Here is a 21,607-nt window from a genome sequence, read left to right on the forward strand (position 1 = left end):
TGCTACACCCTGGGACCATTCGTAGCAACGAATGCAGTAGTAGGCGAGGGCTCAGCCACTACATTCCCATAATCCCATAACCTTTTAACCTTTCTCTTGAATACTTTTTATGGGTTGTACGGTCGGCTAAGAAGCCTTCCACATCCTTGTTGATTTGGCGGGTGGTCAATTCTTTCTTGAGAAGCGCCGAGGTTAAAGGTTGTGATGAGGTCCTTTAGTATGGGTTGCAGCCCTGTATACTTTAGCACCTTTGAGTTGATTCAGCCTTCCAAGAGGAACGCTGCGCTGAGTAAGGAAGACGATCTTATTAAAGGCAGAGTAACGGTTCAAGTCGACTTCCTTACCAGGTACTTATTATTTCATTGTTATTGTGGATAACTGATTATATGAAATACGGGATACTTAGCTATCCTTTAGTCTTGTACACTGGTTTTTCACCCACCCCCCTGGGTGTGAATCAGCTACATGATTATCGGGTAAGTTTAATATTGAAAAATGTTATTTTCATTAGTAAAATAAATTTTTGAATATACTTACCCGATAATCATGATTTAATTGACCCACCCTTCCTCCCCATAGAGAACCAGTGGACCGAGGAAAAAGTGAGGTGGCGTCAACAACAAGTACTGTAGTACCTGGCCACAGGTGGCGCTTGTGAGTACACCCCCTTCTAGTATAGTGATAGCTGGCGTATCCCTCCCGTAGAATTCTGTCGGGCAACGGAGTTGACAGCTACATGATTATCGGGTAAGTATATTCAAAAATTTATTTTACTAATGAAAATAACATATTTTCTCCTTAATCTCTGAATGACAACTGAGGAATGTTTTTTTTTTTTTTCATTGAAAGCACTGCAAGTGTATTTATTCTTTCCAAATTCATAGTGCTTCTTAGAAAAGTTTTTATTGCTTTTAGTGTTGAAGAGCAGCTTTCAGTTTCTGTTGTAGTCATGGAAATTGTCCAGAAAAAATAATGAATCAAATAGAATAGATGTAAGTAGGATAATTATATAATTCTACATTTTATTACATTCAAGAATATAGTACACAGTTTTCTAGCACAACATCCGTGGAGTAAAAGAAAAATAGCTACTTTTCGCCGACACGCCAAGGTCGGCACTGTGGGAACAACAGTACTCTCTTTCCCTCTCAGCCCATGGCTCAGACTCGAATGTAGCTTCCTGTGCACATGCGCACAACAGCCAAGCACCATGCTGCTGGATCTGTAAAGTGCACAGTTCCAAACAAAGATTATATATATATATATATATATATATATATATATATATATATATATATATATATATATATATATATATATATATATATATATATTTTTTTTTTTTTATTTTTTTTTTTTTTTTTTTTATTTATTTTTTTTTGCATAAATTGAAGGATGGCTACTGATTATACTGTACTGATTAAGGATTATATATTGTACAAGTATAAAGAAAGACTTGATAAAAAGATCATTATATTGAATATCAATAATATAGAAAAAAATAGGTGCTGCAGTTCTACAGTACGTATCATGAGCCACCACTGAAAGAATTTGTAATTGAAAGGCAAGCGATAGTTGATCTTTTAAATGCTAATAGATATTCCTTATGTGTGTAGCAATGTACCCTTTAGTTTTTTAATGATAAAAAAGAGAAATGGAAGAATTGAATGATTACGAATTGGTTTTTCAACTGAATAGGCTTGTAGTTTATATGTAAGCCTGTCTGTGACCTAATTGAAACGTTTGGGCAAATTATAGCTGTTAGTCTGTAAAGAATTGATAGAGACAATTGCAGATTCTACAAAAAAAAAAAAGAATTTTTTATACCATGACAGGGAAGATGAGGAAAATCAGGTTTTCATGGTTAATGCCATTAATATGGTAGTGATCAGTTGTATATGTTTTATGATTAAAAAAAACATTTTAATTATTTGTTAAATTATGAATGCTACAGTACATGACTGTACAGTAATCCCTCGAGTATCACGGGTCTTCCGTTTGAAGACCCCCTCCCCTCCCTTAGATGAAAAATCACAATGTAGCAACTGAAATCTACCATATATTTTTTTCATTATTTTTATAATTTTTAATATTTTTTTTATTACCTGTATAGATATTAATTGAATATTAATTTATAAATATAATTAAAATACAAAAAATATAAAATATCAGCTCTCAGAAACCTGGGAATGAATATGACCCCACAATATAGATTTACATATATCTGTACTGTAATTTATTTATAAATCCACAATGGACTGAGGGAGTGATAGGTGAACCATGATTTGGCGAGGGCTTACTGTATTCTTATAAGGCCAAAAAATATAGTTTTAACGTTACAGTATTTCTTTGGCAGTTTGAATCTTTAATTTGATTCCACTATATTTTTAGCTTGAAGGTAACCGTTTGCCAAAGGAATCACGTAAGAAGATGGAGGAGATTCTAAAGCGTGTCGAATCTGGTGGCATTCCTGTGTCTGATGATAATGAGGTACTGGATTCTGATGATGATGAAGATGAGGTAGACTTAACAGAAAGGATGGCAGGTATGAATTTTTAAATGCTTTTAAAGATAGTAATTATTATTGTCAAAGGTTAGAGATGTGATGGCACTTTATTTCAATGAATTATAAACCTTACAAGTGTAATAAGTCGGTTTAGATGAAAGTCGTGTACCATGTAGGAGTTAGTTGCAATTTAAGCAGTAAACTAATACAGCACATTTCATCTTGAGCTCTTGTTTGATTTACTGTAGTGATGTAATCAATCCTGATATTTTTTTTACTAAATTTACTGTCCATAGATAATTATCATATACAGTAATTGATGAAAATTATTTATTTGGTAGATCTTACATTCAAAAGATATTAAGTTGAATTTCAGATTAACAGTATATTTTTGACAAAGCATGTAAATTCTATTTGTTCCGTAACTGGAATACAAACCACGCTATTTAATAGGGGTATAACTTTCGACGTAGCTGAAATGACGAGCCATTAATTTTCAACGAGGGTTTACTACCCACACCGCTAGTTAGCGGCGGTAGAGGAGGGTAGCTTGCTACCCCCCCCTCACACACCAACCTCGGGACTCGAGAGATGACGTTGTTTCCCCTAGTGAAGCAGCTCCACCTCTCCCCCCGGGGGAGGATATGTCATTAACCTCCCTTTTCCAGCTTTGGTCCTCCTTGGGGCTTACGGGTTCGTCCTCCAAGGAGGTTTTGCCTAACTACATCCGATTGGGTGCCGCTGTCAGGCAATCGTCGTCACCGTCAGAGGTTGATCCTCTGTCTCTTGTCGACGTTGTGGTGTCAGAGGTATCCAATGCGGTATCACCCATCACTTCTGCCTCTCCAAACTCTATGGTAGCTGACGGCTTAGTTTCTCCCATTCCTGTTCAACCTACGAGGGGGAAACTAAGTCCATCGTCATTCTCTCCTGCTAGTGTTTCTCCCCCACGGGGGAGTTCACTTACAGAGACTCCTCTTCGGAGGACTGCAGGTCAGCTTGCTGATACAACGGCCCCCAGAGGGCGCATTCGTCGGAAGGCTCGCCTTCTCTTTGCCATAGAGGCCTTCCTTCACCTGCGGTGAGGAGGCGCCTCTTTGGTTCAACATCTTCGATGCAGTCCACCGCAGAGGAGCCTCGAGACCAATCATCCTTTTACAGGACACGTCAACCTTCCATTCGACAGACCTGCCGACCTGCCGTCACCGTTTCTACATGGGCCTAACAAGGCTCCACCAGAGCACGCTATTGCACGCCAACCACATATGCGCTACATGCCAACGAGACCTGACGAATGCTCCTTAGTAGCTCTTCAGGACCCATCACTAAACCCTAACACAGGGCATCAAGGGCGTATGCGCCAACATGCGCATACGCTCCAACAGGAGCGCAGCTCCATCACGCGCTATGCGCGCCCTCATGCGCATATGCGCCCACGTTCTCCTGTGCGCCAGGTCTTGTGTGCGCGCCCTGCGCTTACGCGCCAACATTGCTCTATGCGCCCGCGCCCAGCTGCGCGCCAACACTCACCTGCCTGCAAACCACCTGCGCGCCATCAACCTCCTGCGCAATGGCGCTCTCCCGCGCGCATACGCGCCCAACATCCAACTCTCCTGCGCGCCATGCTGCGCATCGTCATACGCGCCAGGAAAAACCTGCGCGCTAACGATCTACTGAAAGTAGTACTTTTGGGAAGTCAGCAATGCTGGCTTCTCCCACCCGCCAACCAGTACCATCGCGCCAGCCTTTTCCTGCGCACATCCGCAAGGATACGCACGCGTGCCCTGCGCACGCTTGCCCATCCTCCCCAAAGGATGCGCGCCAACATTTTCTCGCACTCCCATGCACCCCACATTATTCAACTGCGCGCCCACCCGCTAGGGATCTTTCTCCTGCATGCGCGCCATACGGCTGGTATAGATGCGCGTGCCCTACGGCTGGTATAGATGCGCGCGCTCTACGGCTGCTATAGATGCGCGCGAACTCTTTCCCGCGCGCCCGCGCACTCAACGTGATTGTCCTGCGCGCCCACGTCAAGAGTCTCCCGCTCGCGAGCCCCGGTATTCTCCCTCGCGCGAGCCCCGGTATTCTCCCTCGCGCGAGCCCCGGTATTCTCCCTCGCGCGAGCCCCGGTATTCTCCCTCGCGCGAGCCCCGGTATTCTCCCTCGCGCGAGCCCCGGTATTCTCCCTCGCGCGAGCCCCGGTATTCTCCCTCGCGCGAGCCCCGGTATTCTCCCTCGCGCGAGCCCCGGTATTCTCCCTCGCGCGAGGCCCGGTATTCTCCCTCGCGCGAGGCCCGGTATTCTCCCTCGCGCGAGCCCCGGTATTCTCCCTCGCGGGAGCCCCGGTAATCTCCCTCGCGCGAGCCCCGGTATTCTCCCTCGCGCGAGGCCCGGTATTCTCCCTCGCGGGAGCCCCGGTAATCTCCCTCGCGCGAGCCCCGGTATTCTCCCTCGCGCGAGGCCCGGTATTCTCCCTCGCGCGAGCCCCGGTATTCTCCCTCGCGGGAGCCCCGGTAATCTCCCTCGCGCGAGCCCCGGTATTCTCCCTCCCGCGAGCCCCGGTATTCTCCCTCGCGGGAGCCCCGGTAATCTCCCTCGCGCGAGCCCCGGTATTCTCCCTCGCGCGAGGCCCGGTATTCTCCCTCGCGCGAGGCCCGGTATTCTCCCTCGCGCGAGCCCCGGTATTCTCCCTCGCGCGAGCCCCGGTATTCTCCCTCGCGCGAGCCCCGGTATTCTCCCTCGCGCGAGCCCCGGTATTCTCCCTCGCGCGAGCCCCGGTATTCTCCCTCGCGCGAGCCCCGGTATTCTCCCTCGCGCGAGCCCCGGTATTCTCCCTCGCGCGAGCCCCGGTATTCTCCCTCGCGCGAGCCCCGGTATTCTCCCTCGCGCGAGCCCCGGTATTCTCCCTCCCGCGAGCGTCAATATCCTCCCGAACTACGCTCGGCAAGGTCGCCATCGCCTCATTCCCTCCCCCGCAATCGCATACCACTGTGCATTGTGGGAGAAGGGAAACATCCAGAGGGGTCTAGGATCCCAAAGCCACCACAGGCGAACCCACCAATGATGGGGACTCCTCGCGCGAGCCCCGGTATTCTCCCTCGCGCGAGCCCCGGTATTCTCCCTCGCGCGAGCCCCGGTATTCTCCCTCGCGCGAGCCCCGGTATTCTCCCTCGCGCGAGCCCCGGTATTCTCCCTCGCGCGAGCCCCGGTATTCTCCCTCGCGCGAGCCCCGGTATTCTCCCTCGCGCGAGCCCCGGTATTCTCCCTCGCGCGAGCCCCGGTATTCTCCCTCGCGCGAGCCCCGGTATTCTCCCTCGCGCGAGCCCCGGTATTCTCCCTCGCGCGAGCCCCGGTATTCTCCATCGCGCGAGCCCCGGTATTCTCCCTCGCGCGAGCCCCGGTATTCTCCCTCCCGCGAGCCCCGGTATTCTCCCTCCCGCGAGCGTCAATATCCTCCCGAACTACGCTCGGCAAGGTCGCCATCGCCTCATTCCCTCCCCCGTAATCGCATACCACCGTGCATTGTGGGAGAAGGGAAACATCCAGAGGGGTCTAGGATCCCAAAGCCACCACAGGCGAACCCACCAATAATGGGGACTCCTCCCAGGGATCCTTCAATTCCTGTCCCTTCAAGGGTTATGTCTGACAGCGTGTCTGTCAGCCAACAGCCCTGGTTCGGTGCACTGATCAGAGCCGTAACGCAGGCTTTCAAGCCTGTCTTCTCTGAATTGGGACACAGAACCATGGCTACTTCTACCCCTTTGAAGAGAAGAAGGGGAGTTCCAGATGCAGTCACTTCCCGAAGGGCGAAACTGACTCCACGCAGACCTTTGAGGCAGGTTCCTTCTTTTCCTCAGACTGCTTCTCCTGCCCTTTTGGACGAAGATTTCCTGTCCCCAAGGGAATCACGCGAAGAGAGACTTTACCCCATCGCACCAATGGGGAAAACCTCTCCTCGCGCCGAGAGGTCTACTCAGTCGGGGATTAAAAGGAACATGTCACCCTCGTCAATGTTCGAGTCCTACATCCTTCCCAGGAAGGAATCTAAGGACTCCAAAACATTGTTGAAGTCCTCTACTAGGACTAGGATGGAGCCAGCTAGCCACTCGGGGAATGTCCGCGACTCTCCCCAAGAAGAGCCTTTGGGGATAGAAGGAGACTTTGCTGCAAGTCCTACAGCAGGAGGAGACCAGCAAGAGTCAGAACATGCGTTTTGGCAAGTTCTGACTCTAATGAGGGCTCTCAACGGGTTTTCCGACCCAGAGATCCCTCCTCGAGAGGGCTAGGACACGGTCTTGGACCGTGTCTTTGGTACTCAGAAACCCTTCAAGACCAGTGCAACACTGCCCTGGTCTCAAGGGGTTAAGAGTACGAGGGACAAGATCTCACAACAGCTCTCCGAGATGTCCTCCAACCGTTCCGGTGTAACCAACAAGCTTCTCCGACCTCCTCGCGTACAGCGGAGGAGGTACTTCGAAATCCTTGAGGAGCCTTGTTTAGCTCTTCCTCTTCACCACTCGCTGGAAGAGCTAACCAGGGGTGTCCCTCTTGAGAGACTCTCCAACTGGCAGGTCTCGTTCTCGGCAGCCGAGATCCTCAACCAGGAGAAAGTTGCGAAGTGTGCTATGCACGCTACTTCGTGGCTCGATATCTGGTTGGGGACCTTAGGTATCCTGATACGTTCTGAGGACTTCTCCAAAGAACGTACCAGGAAAGCTATGGAGACGCTCCTTCTCTCAGGTATTCGCACGATCGAGTTTCTGGCCCACCAAGTCTCGAACTTGTGGGCAATACCATCCTGAAACGTCGGGATGCAGTAGCTGAGAGATTCCATCAGAAGGTCCCTAGCACTGAGATCAATAGGCTCAGACATTCCTCCCTAGAGGAATCCGTCTTGTTCGAGCCTAAGGATGTGGAACATGCCGCTGAGAGGTGGAGGAAGTCTCATCAAGACTCCCTCCTTCATAGGGCTTTAACATCCAAGCCCTATAAGCCTCCAGCACCACAGCAGTCCCGTCCAGTCAAGACCACTAAGACGACAACAGCAGCGAAGACCTTGGTGTCTAAGCCCTTTCCTGTCAAAGAAAAGAAAGGCAAAAAGTCCTCCAGGGGAGGCAAGAATCCTAGAGGGAGCAGCCGAGGCCGCAAACGCTAGGATAGACAGTCCTACAGCAGGAGGAGACCAGCAAGAGTCAGAACATGCGTTTTGGCAAGTTCTGACTCTAATGAGGGCTCTCAACGGGTTTTCCGACCCAGAGATCCCTCCTCGAGAGGGCTAGGACACGGTCTTGGACCGTGTCTTTGGTACTCAGAAACCCTTCAAGACCAGTGCAACACTGCCCTGGTCTCAAGGGGTTAAGAGTACGAGGGACAAGATCTCACAACAGCTCTCCGAGATGTCCTCCAACCGTTCCGGTGTAACCAACAAGCTTCTCCGACCTCCTCGCGTACAGCGGAGGAGGTACAGTGATACCTCGGTAGTCGAACGACTCTATACTCGAACAATTCGGAGTTCGACCAAAATTTTCGAGAAATTTTTGCTGCGGTGCTCGACCAAAAATTCGGTACTCGACCAGCCGAACACGTGACGACCGCATGGGCTTTGTGATGATCGCGCCATCTCGGCCACTCTCGCTTGTTCGGGAAGCATCAGTTCTCTCGAGAGCGTCACTCAGACAACGCGCGATCAGCATTCGTTGTGATTTAGTGATTTTCAGTGCTTTTAATTGCTTTTTTAGCTTTCATAATGAGTCCCAAGAAAGTAATGAGTGTTAAGGGGAAGGAGAAGAGGAAAACAGTGCGAACAACGATCGAGTTGAAGAAGGAAATTATAGCGAAATATGAGAATGGTGTACGAGTGTCCGATTTAGCGGTAGAATACGGAATGGCGAAGTCGACCATTTCTACGTTTTTAAAGCATAAAGAAATGATTAAGAAGGCGAATGTTGCAACGGGAGTTACGGCGGTAACTAAGCAAAGGCCACAAGTGATTGAGGAGATGGAAAAGTTGCTTTTAATATTTATTAAAGAAAAACAGTTGGCCGGGGAAAGTGTTAGTGAAGCGTTCATTTGTGAAAAAGCGTTGCATATCTATGAAGAATTAGTGAAGAAAAGTCCGAGTACCAGTGAAAGTGATTCATTTACATTTAAAGCGAGCAGGGGTTGGTTTGAAAAGTTTCGTAATAGAACAGGTATTCATCGTGTTACTAGGCATGGGGAGGCAGCTAGTTCGGATCAAATTGCAGCCGATAAATACGTGGGGGAATTCGGTCGGTACATAAATGAACAAAATTTGATCGCACAACAAGTCTTTAATTGTGATGAGACTGGGTTATTTTGGAAGAAAATGCCAGCCAATACGTACATTACCAAGGACGAGACGAAGATGCCAGGTCACAAGCCAATGAAAGATAGGCTAACATTGTTGCTGTGTGCAAATGCAAGTGGCGATTGCAAGATCAAACCCTTGTTAGTGTACCACTCGGACAACCCCCGGGTGTTCAAACGAAATAATATTTGTAAAAGTGCACTACCAGTTATGTGGCGCTCGAACACTAAATCTTGGGTCACAAGACAATTCTTTACTGAGTGGATAAACGAAGTGTTTGCCCCCCAGGTTAAGGCTTACCTCATTGAAAAGAGCTTGCCAATGAAATGTCTTCTGGTTATGGACAATGCTCCTGCACATCCTCCAGGTCTCGAGGATGACTTGAAAGAAGAATACAGCTTTATCAAAATCAAATTCTTGCCCCCCAATACTACTCCCATACTCCAGCCCATGGACCAACAGGTCATTTCAAACTTCAAAAAACTCTATACCAAGGCCCTTTTCAGAAAGTGTTTTGAAGTGACCAGTGACACGAAGTTGACCCTAAAGGAATTCTGGAAGGAACACTTCAGCATCCTCAACTCTGTTAACATGATTGACCAAGCTTGGCGAGGTGTGACCTATAGGACATTGAACTCTGCCTGGCGTAAGCTGTGGCCATCATGTGTCACAGAGAGGGAGTTTGAAGGTTTCCAACCAGAGGCGGGTCCAAGCACTGCTACCCCTGTAATTTCTGATGACACTGATGTCGTTGAGGAAATTGTTGTCATGGGCAGGAGTTTGGGGCTTGAGGTCGACAAGGATGATATTGATGAGCTTGTAGAAAGCCATTCTACCGAGTTGACTGTGGAGGAATTGTTGCACCTGCAACAACAACAGCAGCAGGATCTGATTGTGGAGCAGGAATCTTCAGAAGAGGATGAGGTAAGGGAGGATGTTCCAAGTTCTCTCATCAATGAAATTTGTTCCAAGTGGGCAGATGTGCAGGCTTTTGCTGAAAAATACCACCCAGAAATTGCAGTAGCAAACCGGGCAGTGCATATGTTTAATGATAGTGTCATGTATCATTTTCGAAGAATACTGCAGAGGAGGAAGAAACAATTAACAATAGACCAGTTTTTCACAAAAGAAAAGAAAGCTGCTACATCAAAGCCTGTTTCTCCTCCAAAGAAGAGACAAAGAAGAGAAGAAACCCCTGAAATAGATCTGCCCACCCTTTCATTGGAGAGAGAAACAACTCCTGAAGGAGAACTACCCCGCCACATCATGGAAGGGGACTCTCCTTCCAAGCAGTAACCTCCCCCTTCCATCCTCTCCACATCCATCCCTGTATGCCATCGAACCGCTGCTCAAAGGTATGTTCACTACAGTACAGAAAATGGTTTAAAATTGTTTTATTTTAGTACAGTAAATGGTTTAAAATTGTTTTATAGGATTTTCTGACCAATTTCATACACATTTAGATAATTATTGTTGTTTAGGTACACGTTTTATTAATATTTTGGGCCTGTTCGAGTGCTTGGGAACGGAATAGAATATATACCATTATTTCTTATGGGGAAAAAAAATTCGGTACTCGAACAAATCGGAGGTCGAACACGGATCTCGAACGGATTATGGTCGAGTACCGAGGTATCACTGTACTTCGAAATCCTTGAGGAGCCTTGTTTAGCTCTTCCTCTTCACCACTCGCTGGAAGAGCTAACCAGGGGTGTCCCTCTTGAGAGACTCTCCAACTGGCAGGTCTCGTTCTCGGCAGCCGAGATCCTCAACCAGGAGAAAGTTGCGAAGTGTGCTATGCACGCTACTTCGTGGCTCGATATCTGGTTGGGGACCTTAGGTATCCTGATACGTTCTGAGGACTTCTCCAAAGAACGTACCAGGAAAGCTATGGAGACGCTCCTTCTCTCAGGTATTCGCACGATCGAGTTTCTGGCCCACCAAGTCTCGAACTTGTGGGCAATACCATCCTGAAACGTCGGGATGCAGTAGCTGAGAGATTCCATCAGAAGGTCCCTAGCACTGAGATCAATAGGCTCAGACATTCCTCCCTAGAGGAATCCGTCTTGTTCGAGCCTAAGGATGTGGAACATGCCGCTGAGAGGTGGAGGAAGTCTCATCAAGACTCCCTCCTTCATAGGGCTTTAACATCCAAGCCCTATAAGCCTCCAGCACCACAGCAGTCCCGTCCAGTCAAGACCACTAAGACGACAACAGCAGCGAAGACCTTGGTGTCTAAGCCCTTTCCTGTCAAAGAAAAGAAAGGCAAAAAGTCCTCCAGGGGAGGCAAGAATCCTAGAGGGAGCAGCCGAGGCCGCAAACGCTAGGATAGACAGTCCTACAGCAGGAGGAGACCAGCAAGAGTCAGAACATGCGTTTTGGCAAGTTCTGACTCTAATGAGGGCTCTCAACGGGTTTTCCGACCCAGAGATCCCTCCTCGAGAGGGCTAGGACACGGTCTTGGACCGTGTCTTTGGTACTCAGAAACCCTTCAAGACCAGTGCAACACTGCCCTGCATGTCTACCAGTGGGGGGATGCCTACAAAGTTACTCGAACAGGTGTAAGCAACTCGTGGCCGATTCCTGGACAATCTCCGTGATCAGACTAGGATATCGCGTCCCGTTCATAACATTTCTACCTCCCCTGACGACGAATCCAGTGTCATTGAACTCCCTTGCCATGGGATCGGCAGGGGGGCAAGCCCTTCGGGCAGAAGTCCAGACCCTGTTGTAGAAGGGCGCTCTCCAAGAGGTCCTTGACGGATCTCCAGGCTTCTTCAGTCGACTCTTTCTTGTAAAGAAGGTGTCTGGAGGCTGGAGACTAGTCATCGACCTCTCAGCTCTGAACAAGTTTATCAAACAAACTCCATTCAGCATGGAGACGGCGGACACGGTCAGACTAGCAGTAAGACCTCAAGACTTCATGTGCACACTGGACCTAAAGAATGCATACTTCCAGATCCCAGTCCATCCGTCTTCAAGGAAGTACTTAAGATTCAGCCTAGACAACAGAAAGTACCAGTTCAAGGTGCTGTGCTTCGGTCTCTCCACAGCACCATAAGTCTTCACCAGAGTGTTCACCCTAGTATCATCTTGGGCACACAGGATTGGCATCCGTCTCCTCCGTTATCTGGACGACTGGTTAATCCTAGCAGACTTGGTGTCAACCCTTCTTCAACACCGAGACAAACTTCTGAGACTTTGCCAAGATCTGGGGATCATGGTAAATCTCGAGAAGTCTTCACTGCTTTCCACTCAAAGACTGGTATACATAGGCATGATTATAGACACCAATCTCCACAAAGCCTTCCCATCAGACGACAGGATAGCAAGGCTGAGGAAGGACGAAGACCTTTTCTCAGACGAGAAGAACTTCCAGCTCAATCGTGGTTACGTCTCCTCGGTCACCTTTCATCGCTGGCCCGTCTAGTTCCCAATAGTCGCCTCAGGATGAGATCCGTCCAGTGACGACTCAAGTCCCGGTGGAATCAAGCGTACGACTCCCTGGACATCCAGATCCCCATGGGACCTGCGGAACTGACGGATCTCCGGTGGTGGGTGGCAGACGAGAACCTACGAAAAAGAGTGGATCTTCTCGCCCTCCCCCCGGATTTGATGCTTTTTTCGGACGCTTCAAAAAAAAGGGTGGTGCCCCACGTGCTGCACCACATGACCTCAGGCCTCTGGTCAGAGTCAGAAAAGTACCTCCACATAAATCTCCTAGAGATGAACGCCGTCTTTCTGGCCCTTACACAGTTCCAACAGTACCTGGCAAGTTACTCTGTGGTGGTGATGAGCGACAACACCACAGGAGTGGCCTACATCAACTAACAAGGAGGTACTTTTTTGCAGAAACTATCCCATCTAGCAGTAGAGATACTGAGATGGTCCAAAATCCTCTCGATACCACTATCGGCACGCTTCATTCCGGGCAAAAGGAATGTGCTCGCCGACAACCTGAGCAGAGCATCGCAGATAGTGAGTACCGAGTGGTCTTTGGATCATCTAGTAGCCAACAAAATCCTGACTTTGTTGTGTTCTCCGACTGTGGACCTCTTTGCAACGGCCCTTAACTTCAGGCTCCCGCTGTACTGTTCCCCAGTCCCAGACGCCAAGGCTCTCTGGCAAGATGCTTTCCAACAATGGTGGGACAACATCGACGTTTACGCCTTTCTCCCATTCTGTCTGATGAGGAGGGTACTCAACAAGACCAGAACATCGGTCAATCTTTCAATGACTCTCATAGCTCCGCTATGGCATCCCGCAGAATGGTTCCAGGACCTTCTGCAACTCCTAACGGAGCCACCAAGAGAACTCCCTCCACGACACAATCTACTCAAACAACCACATGCTAACATCTTCCACAAAGCCGTAGGTTCACTACGGCTACACGCCTGGAGACTATCCAGCATCTCCTCTCTGAGAGAGGATTTTTGCCACGAAGTTGCGATCAGGATGTCTGGACACCTGTGAAAGTTTTCAGCAGCAGTCTAACAGGCAAAGCGGAAAGTCTTCTGTGGTTGGTGTCGTGGAAGGGGGTATCTCTCCACTCGATGCCACGATTCCAACAATAGCGGAGTTCCTCATGTATTTGCGTGAAGAAATGCGCCTCTCAGTCTCGGCAGTGAAAGGCTATCGCTCAGCCTTAAGTCTTGCCTTCAGGCTGAAAGGAATGGACATTTCCTCATCACTAGAACTTTCTTTACTCATACGTAGTTATGAACTTACCTGCCCTCAGTCGGAAGTGAGACCTCCCCCATGGAACGTGGTTCGAGTTCTCAGGTCTCTTAAGAGACCTCCCTATGAACCATTACGTCAGGCATCAGATCTCCACCTAACCTGGAAGATGGTATTCCTGCTAGCTTTGGCCTCGGCCAAGCGAGTCAGCGAACTTCATGGTCTCTCGTATGACATTGCCCATTCAAAGGGATGGGGAGAGGTAACGTTCAGCTTCGTCCTGAGTTTACTGCTAAGACTCAGAATCCAGGAGTAGCGGATCCTCGATTCGACTGCTACCGGATTTCTAGTCTCTGTTCTGTAACAGATGACCCAGACCATCTCTTAGTATGCCCAGTAAGGAGCTTGAGGCTGTATCTCAAAAGAACAGCCGCAGCCCGTCCTCGTGTGCCAGCAGTATTTGTCAGCACAGGAAGGACTAAGAGGAAGGTCATCAAGAACACCATCTTTGCATGGATTTGCAGGGTCATTGACCTGGCACTGAATCCAGACCCTCCTCCGTCACGTCGCCCCAGAGCACATGATGTCAGGGGTGTAGCTACGTCCCTGGCCTTCAAAAGAAATTTTTCAGTAACGCAGGTTCTTCAAGCTGGAGTGTGGAAACGTCAAACAACGTTCACATCCCACTACGTGCAAGACGTGACCCACAGGAGACTTGATACGTTCTCTATCGGTCCTGTAGTGGCTGCACAGCAGCTGGTTTAAAACCTCAAGCTCCTTATTGGACAGGTAACAGAAGGTTGAGGGCATTGTTACCTGGTTTTAGTCTGCATGAATGGAAAGGTTGGACTGGCCCTTATTCTTTTCTTCATCATCCCCTCTCTTGGGGAAAGCAGCATCCTGGGTTCTCTGCATAGGTGACCTCAAACTACTGCAGGTAAACCATGCACCCTTGTGTTCCTAGTATTAAGATTAATACTGTTACGTCCCCATACCCTGACAAGGTGGTATTGGGAAAGTCCTAGTCTGCAAGTTTCCATCTAAAGAACTTCAGAACAACCTTCTAGGACGAGTCACACTTCTTCATACCTTCACACACAGCTTGCGTAGGCCGCAGTCCTTGCGTAACAAGGTTCTAGCGAGGTGCAGGGACTCTTTATTTCTTGGTTGCTTACACACTCAAATAAGGAGTCCCCGGGCAAACCCAAAAGCCAGATTGGCTGGGACGTCCACCCTTCCTAATGGGTGAGTCACCCCTATTAAATAGCGTGGTTTGTATTACAGTTACGGAATAAATGACAAATTCGTAGATAATTTGTATTTTTCCTAACTATACAAACCTTAGCTATTTAACTAAACTTGCCCGCCAGCCCTATCCCTCTTGAAGTCCTACCTCCAAGCAAAGTGAGCTCAAGCACAGGTGTTGAGGGGGGGTAGCAAGCTACCCTCCCCTACCCCCGCTAACTAGCGGTGTGGGTAGTAAACCCTCGTTAAAAGTTAATGGCTCGTCATTTCAGCTACGCCGAAAGTAATACCCCTATTAGATAGCTAAGGTTTGTAGAGTTAGGAAAAATATAAATTATCTACGAATTTGTCATTTTGAATTACTTCCAATTATGTACTTGACAGATCATACTCTTCTAATTGTTTATTGTAAAGCTTCCAATTATTTAATATAAAAACCATACCAATTGATGGTTTCTAGATGACAGGTGAATGAAAATTGAAAGCTAATACATCCTCTATAATTTCATGGATGGAAGTCATTGCCTCATCTAGAAACAGAATGTAAACCTTACATGTGAATGATATACCATATCTCAATATTTTTGTGATATCCTTAGGGGTTGATCTCAATGATACCAACCATGTATGGAAGCTTCTTAGCGACGCGGAAAGAGAAGAATTCCAAGACCTGGTCAATTCTGGAAACTTTGAAAATTTAATACCAACGTTTGAGCCATGGTGGGAACAAGAAGTACCTCTTGTGCAGGAAGTCAAAGATTCGAAAAATTCCACGCCCGAGTATCATTCAAATTGCCCCCCTGTGATAGAAGTTCCTATGCTTAGCGAATTATCGGTAAGTAGTATTGTAGTATTGTAGTATTGTAGTATTAGTTTTAGGTAATTTATGTAATTTGCAAATGGTGAGAGCAGTGATTTTGTCTTTAAGTTGTGAGATTGGCTTTTCATGACCCTTATATTATTTCATATCATAAAAGCTTATTTGTCTGCATACACAATCCTCTGGTCTAAAATAGCCTATTGTGGTGATGCAGGAATAAAATGGAAGAATTTCATGTACTTAGATATCAGTGCAGCTAATTCTTCATGTTAGCTAACTATTGTTTGTTCCTGCACTGTATAAAAACTGTACATTTTTTACAGTAGGAGAAGAAATTGGCACTAGCTGACATATGGCTATTTAGTCTTCAGGAGGTGTCAACAAATGCCTGTGGTCGAAGACAGACGTCTCCTCCTATGTTAGCTGGCTTTGGCTAAACATTAAAAACTTTTCCTTTTTTGTGCTTGAGGGGGCTGCATGCACGTTTGCCTAGGCAAGGCGGACCATTCATGTCCCTGGAGGATTTGGACCCATACTGTCTTTGTCTTATGTGCAAAGGACACTCCTGTAAGGCGGCTTCCCCTTCCCCAAAGTGTAGGGAGTGGCCTTCAACCCAGTGGGAACGGTATGGCTGGAGGAGGAAGTCGAAAAGGTACTCTTCGCCTTTGTGATCTTCCTTGAAGTCGAGAAAGTCCTTACTTCTTGCCCTAACCCCTGGTACCCTCCTCTCTAACTCCGCTCAATCGGTCTCTTCGGAGGAATGGTCAACTGTGAATGATGGCCAGTTGACTGTTGGTCAACCTGTGAGTCAGGCTGTTTCTCCCTCCTCCCCTAGAGAGTTGGAAGGAACAACCACCCAGGGGGAGACCTTGTCTAAAGACGCCTTGCGTCTTCTGCAGCTGTCCTTAGGACTCTTGGGTCCGCCCTAGAAGGACAGGCTACCAATGGTGTTGGCGATATGTGCACAGCAGGAGAGGATTTCCACTCCTGCAGGGGTTGGTCTCAGCCTTTCCCCCTTTAAAGTCGACAGGAGGGAATCCCTCCTGCACGGTCTTGTGCTCCCTGATCCTTTGTCCTCTGCGGTTCATCTCCCACCTGAGATTCTGCAGGGTGGTTCTTGTCATAGTTCTCCTTCAACGCTCTCTCCCTCTAGTAGGGAAGCACTCGCTGAATTTGCTCGGCAGGAATCCTTGTCTTCCTCCCCCTTCCGTGCTTACCGACCCTTCGAAGTTCTGTGTCCTCCCTTGCAAGCGTGAGAGGTTGCCTCTGCTGGAGAGTTCTACTATCCTGACAGCGCATTACGGTGCCTGTCCCCCATTAGCTCTCTTGAGCTTGTAGGGGGTCTTGACGATCGTGCTGTAACCCAGTACGCAGTTGGGGTCTAGTGAGACTCCTGTAGTTGTCAGTGAGTTCAGTTACCTGTAGTAATTCACCAGGCTATCTCTGTTTGCCAGAGCTTGCCAAGAAGGTTGTTGAGCACGATGGCTCATTTGTGCACTCCCTCTAAATCCCCCATTGCGTCCTGCACATGAACAAGTGTGTATGAGCTACCCCACTAGGTAACTCGTTAGTTACAGGTTAGTATTGCAGCTTATGCTAGCAAGGTGAGTAATGAGCAGTTTCTTAGATGTTCACAGGTTACAGCTTCGTGATCGCTAGCAGTCACCTGTTTATGATCTAGCGGAGGTCTTTGCAGACCAACATCTTGTATCCGTCCAGGTTCATGCTCCTGTACAGAGGCATTCCTTCAGTGGACCTTTAATGCAGGGCATATCTCATGAGACTGTTGCAGTAGATACTGAGAGCAGCAGTTTCTATCTTCCCTGCTTCTCAGGATTCATCATGAAGATATTTCAATTAAGTTAAGAAATTATATAAACGATACTTCATATTTATGTGTGTGCATTCTCTTGATATGGTAGCAGGACCTTGAAATCAGCTGATTATAACCAAAAGTAGACAAAAAAAGTCTGTAATTGTTGATTGTTAAAATACTGCCGAAATTGAAAAATATAATAAAAAAAGGCTTTAATAGAATGTATGATGTCCTATGAGACAAGAAAATGAAATGATGATATACCATAAGAAAATATTGATAAAACATGACTTGGGTGATTACAGTATCATGATGCAGCATAATGAATCTACGGAAACTTCACTCTTTAAGTTTGACATACATCCAGATCGACTTAAGACCCGTCTTTCGGTCCCTATCTAGGTCGTAAGTTGATGACTACCTGTATGTCCTATGCAAAGGGTACTTTGTTCCTTTCACCAACACTCCACCTTCCCTGATTCGTCCCCTAATGATATCTGTGTCCTTCGTAGAGGGATCAGCGAAGGACATCGCCTTACATGCAAGTCCAGACCATGACAGAGAAGGGTGCTTTCCAGGAGATCCTCAATGGGTCTCGAGGCTTTTTCAGTCAACTCTCTTGTAGAGAAGGCATCTAGAGGCTGGAGAGCAGTTATAGACCTGTCAGCCTTGAGCAAGTTTGTTCTCCAAACTCCCTTCAAGATGGAGACTGCAGCCTCGGTCAGGCAGGCAGTCAGATCTGCGGACTTTATGATTACGTTGGATCTAAAAGATTTGTACTTTCAGATCCCAATTCATCCATCCTTGAGGAAGTACCTAAGATAAATATCTTACGGAAAAATATACCACTTCCAAGTGCTGTGCTTTGGCCCCTGCTCCTTTGATGTTCACCAAGGTGTTCATTCTGGTCTCAGCATGGGCTCAGGCCAACGACATCTGTCATCTCTGCTATCTAGACGATTGGCTCATTAGCACTGACATGGAAAAATAAATTTTTGGAGGCTTCCAACCATAAGGACAGTGGGAAGGTCATCTCGTAAATGTTGTTATAAAGAGGTTTAAAAGATTGAGTTGTTTTGAAGATGTTTAGGAAAGGGACAAGGAGCAGTTTTTCAGAGAAGTGGTTGATAAATGAGGATTTGAGAGCTTTTACAGTAATCCTGGTCTCCTTATTGAGGTTTATCCTGTATTCCTTGAACTGCCCTGATTTTATAACCTTTTTCAGTATTTGAAATTTGCCCTACATGTCTTACACTTTGAGCGCCATTGGATGTATTTTATGTCTGATTTTTATACTCCCCTCAGCTCTGTTGGACCTATTTTACATCCAGTAATTACCAGTTGTTTCTCTCTCATGTTTTATTTATGTACTGTGTATAGTATGAAAATTTTACTAAATATGTAACATGTATCAATGGGGAGGTAATTTATTCAGCTATGTGATTATAAATGTTGTAAAGTCTAATCTTTGATTTTTTTACGGTACTAAGATGAGTCAAGCAAACTATCCCCCACAAAAAAGGGCCTGATATGTGAGTGTCAATCTTTGGGTGAGGAGCTTGTGCTCAAAATATGTGTGTAGTATTCAGCCAAAAAAATTTCAAAAGGTTTTTCTTTTCCAGAAAATTCCACCCTCACCATGCATCCCCTTTAATATTTTAAATGTCTTGACGTCATATGCTTGGATGGTTAGGTTGTTTAATGGAGATCATGAAGAGAGTAGTCTTGATGCAACAGAAGCTTTGTTGACTCTTTCAACTGTCTTATCAGCCAATGCAAATTTTGAAGAGGCAGCCATTGCCGTGGAAAGCCCCAGGATGGAGGCCCAACACGTAAGTAGCTATCTGTATTCTTAGTTTCTATGTGTCTCCCCTGATGTTCACATTGCTTCTTTTCCAGAAGCCCGGTTCAATCATTCACCTATAAAATCTTTAAAGATTAAAAAATTTTCTTCGCTTCAAACAATGCATGCCTTAATTATTTTTATTATTATTATCATTATTATTATTATTGTTATTATTAATACTACTACTATGAGATTCAGGGCCTCTGTAACACGGTTTTTTTGCAATAACTTTTTTTCTATGAATTTCATAAATATAACGCTTATTCAGAATGCACATTATATCTACACATAAATTTTGACTATATTCTGCATTATGTAGGTTGAATAAATTTGGTACTTTATTAAGTAAAAGTGACGATTTTTGAAGACGGGCCAACTTACTCAGAGAAAAGGTTTCGAACGCACTCGTTACGTAACTTATGACGGCATTTCTTTTCTCTTTCTCGATCGATGATTGGTTATACGTAACGAAGGCTATACCTCTGCCAACAATAACACAAAAGTGTAAATAAAAGCAAAGCAGTACACCTTTATGAACTCTGAAACCTCTCCACTGAGAATTATCATAATGAACAAACGAACAAAATATGTTAATAAATACAAAAACACTTCGATTATTTGTCTAACTTCCAAAATAAGTTTCCTAAGAAATTACAGTCTACTTTATAGCTCACAATCAGACTGACAAGGTGTAGGGAATAGTTGGTACTTTTCAAAAACGTAGTAGACAAGCTTGATTTGATAACTGCTATATCCAATGTCAAGCAATTTTTATTTATTGTCTATCTACCGATCTATTTACTGTAAAAAAAAAAAAAAAAAAAAAAAAATAGCCGGTACTGTATTTTGCTTTAAACTTTCACCAATAATTATCGTCAGAATGATGACTTCATGAGGCTCCACCCACTTTAGCCTCGTTATAATTCTGGATAACACTGAAGGCTATCATGGGCATTGTTGGATCAGAAAATTAAAATTCTGGCTATAAAAACTTATTTCTCGAGTAGTTGTAAGAAGTGCTAAATGATCCTCAAGGATCCCAGCAGTTGGCCTAAACGTTTAATTCATGTATACTACTGTTGCGGCAATACTGCTACAGTAGTATTACTACGCTAGCACAGATACCCCACCCACATTTATGTATCGTTCCGCCATTCATAAAGTCTGTGTCATTTTTTTTCACTGTGCAATAAGCCATGGCCTCCTCAGAATTTAAGTTTTATATTAGATGATAGGCTATTTCATTAAGCTGACAAATTTATGGCAACTGGGTATGTTATTGCCGATGTTGAAGCTAAAGATAAAGTTTGGTATCATTCCTTCATTGCATTATCATCTTTACTACTATTTGTTTTGCTACATGTAGTAATTATTTTAAAGGATAAATGAATTATGTTCACTCTACTTCTATAAATTGCCATTAGATGTACAAATAAAACTCCTAAAACTATTCATGATTTATTTACAAAATGCAGTCATGCCCAAAACATAGCCAACACGGTCGTACGGCCTAAGAAGAAGAAGAAAAAAAAAATTATATCGGATGATCCGTTGGTCTGATGGAGAGTTTAGCACAAAATTCTCATTTTAACAAAAATAGTTATATCAAGACTGTTTACATACAATCTCTCTCTTTCTCTCTCTCTCTCTCTCTCTCTCTCTCTCTCTCTCTCTCTCTCTCTCTCTCTCTCTCTCTGGTGGCATAGTGAATAGTTAATGGAAATGTTCAAAAGCCTGAGTGACATTACAAGTATTATAATCATATTACGCTAAATACAAATCAGACCATAAACATTGGATTTAAACTAGAAACTGAATAATTACCTATTCAGGCTATAGTAAATATGGTCATGGGATTTCTCTTGACTGTATAAAGTTGCAAGTCGTAAGATAAATGCAGTTTTGCAACCACGGGCAATTCCAAATCCTGCTAGCCATTCTTGACTGTCATGGGTTCCAGAGCCGATGGAAGAAGGTGAATGGGTGTCCGGTGGATGGGCGGGGCAAAATTTTGTCAAAAGGTGTTTACATTGCTTACGTAATGAATGTTTTCGACTCTTGGCTTGTTATCACTGGCCATGGCGTCGGCTAGATCATTTTTACTCTATAAAAATTAAAACTATCGGGTTTAGGTTATTGAAAATGCTGACAAAATTTGTGTGTGGTTGTAAAATATACATATGTCAACTTTCAGCTACATCCGATGCCTTGATAAGGAGCAAAGTCCAAAAAACCGTGTTACAGAGGCCCTGAATCTCATAGTAGGTCAGCTACAACCCTAGTTGGAAAAGCAGGAAGCTATACACCCAAGGGATCATCCGACATGGAAAAATAATCCAGTGAGGAAAGGAAATAAGGAAATAAAT

General features: G+C 45.8%; 1 protein-coding gene across 1 annotated transcript in view; it reads left to right on the top strand.

Annotated features, from left to right (window-relative positions):
• The window catches only part of LOC137615416 (zinc finger HIT domain-containing protein 2), a 70,273-nt gene that overhangs the window by 24,650 nt on the left and 24,016 nt on the right, over positions 1-21,607 (top strand). Inside the window, exons 3-5 of the mRNA XM_068345286.1 lie at positions 2,392-2,545; positions 15,359-15,594; positions 19,018-19,227. Of these exons, the coding sequence (XP_068201387.1) occupies positions 2,392-2,545; positions 15,359-15,594; positions 19,018-19,227 (600 nt within the window). The remainder of the gene's footprint in view (positions 1-2,391; positions 2,546-15,358; positions 15,595-19,017; positions 19,228-21,607) is intronic.

Source organism: Palaemon carinicauda, chromosome 21 (genome assembly GCF_036898095.1).
Source record: "Palaemon carinicauda isolate YSFRI2023 chromosome 21, ASM3689809v2, whole genome shotgun sequence".
Lineage (NCBI taxonomy): Eukaryota > Metazoa > Arthropoda > Malacostraca > Decapoda > Palaemonidae > Palaemon > Palaemon carinicauda.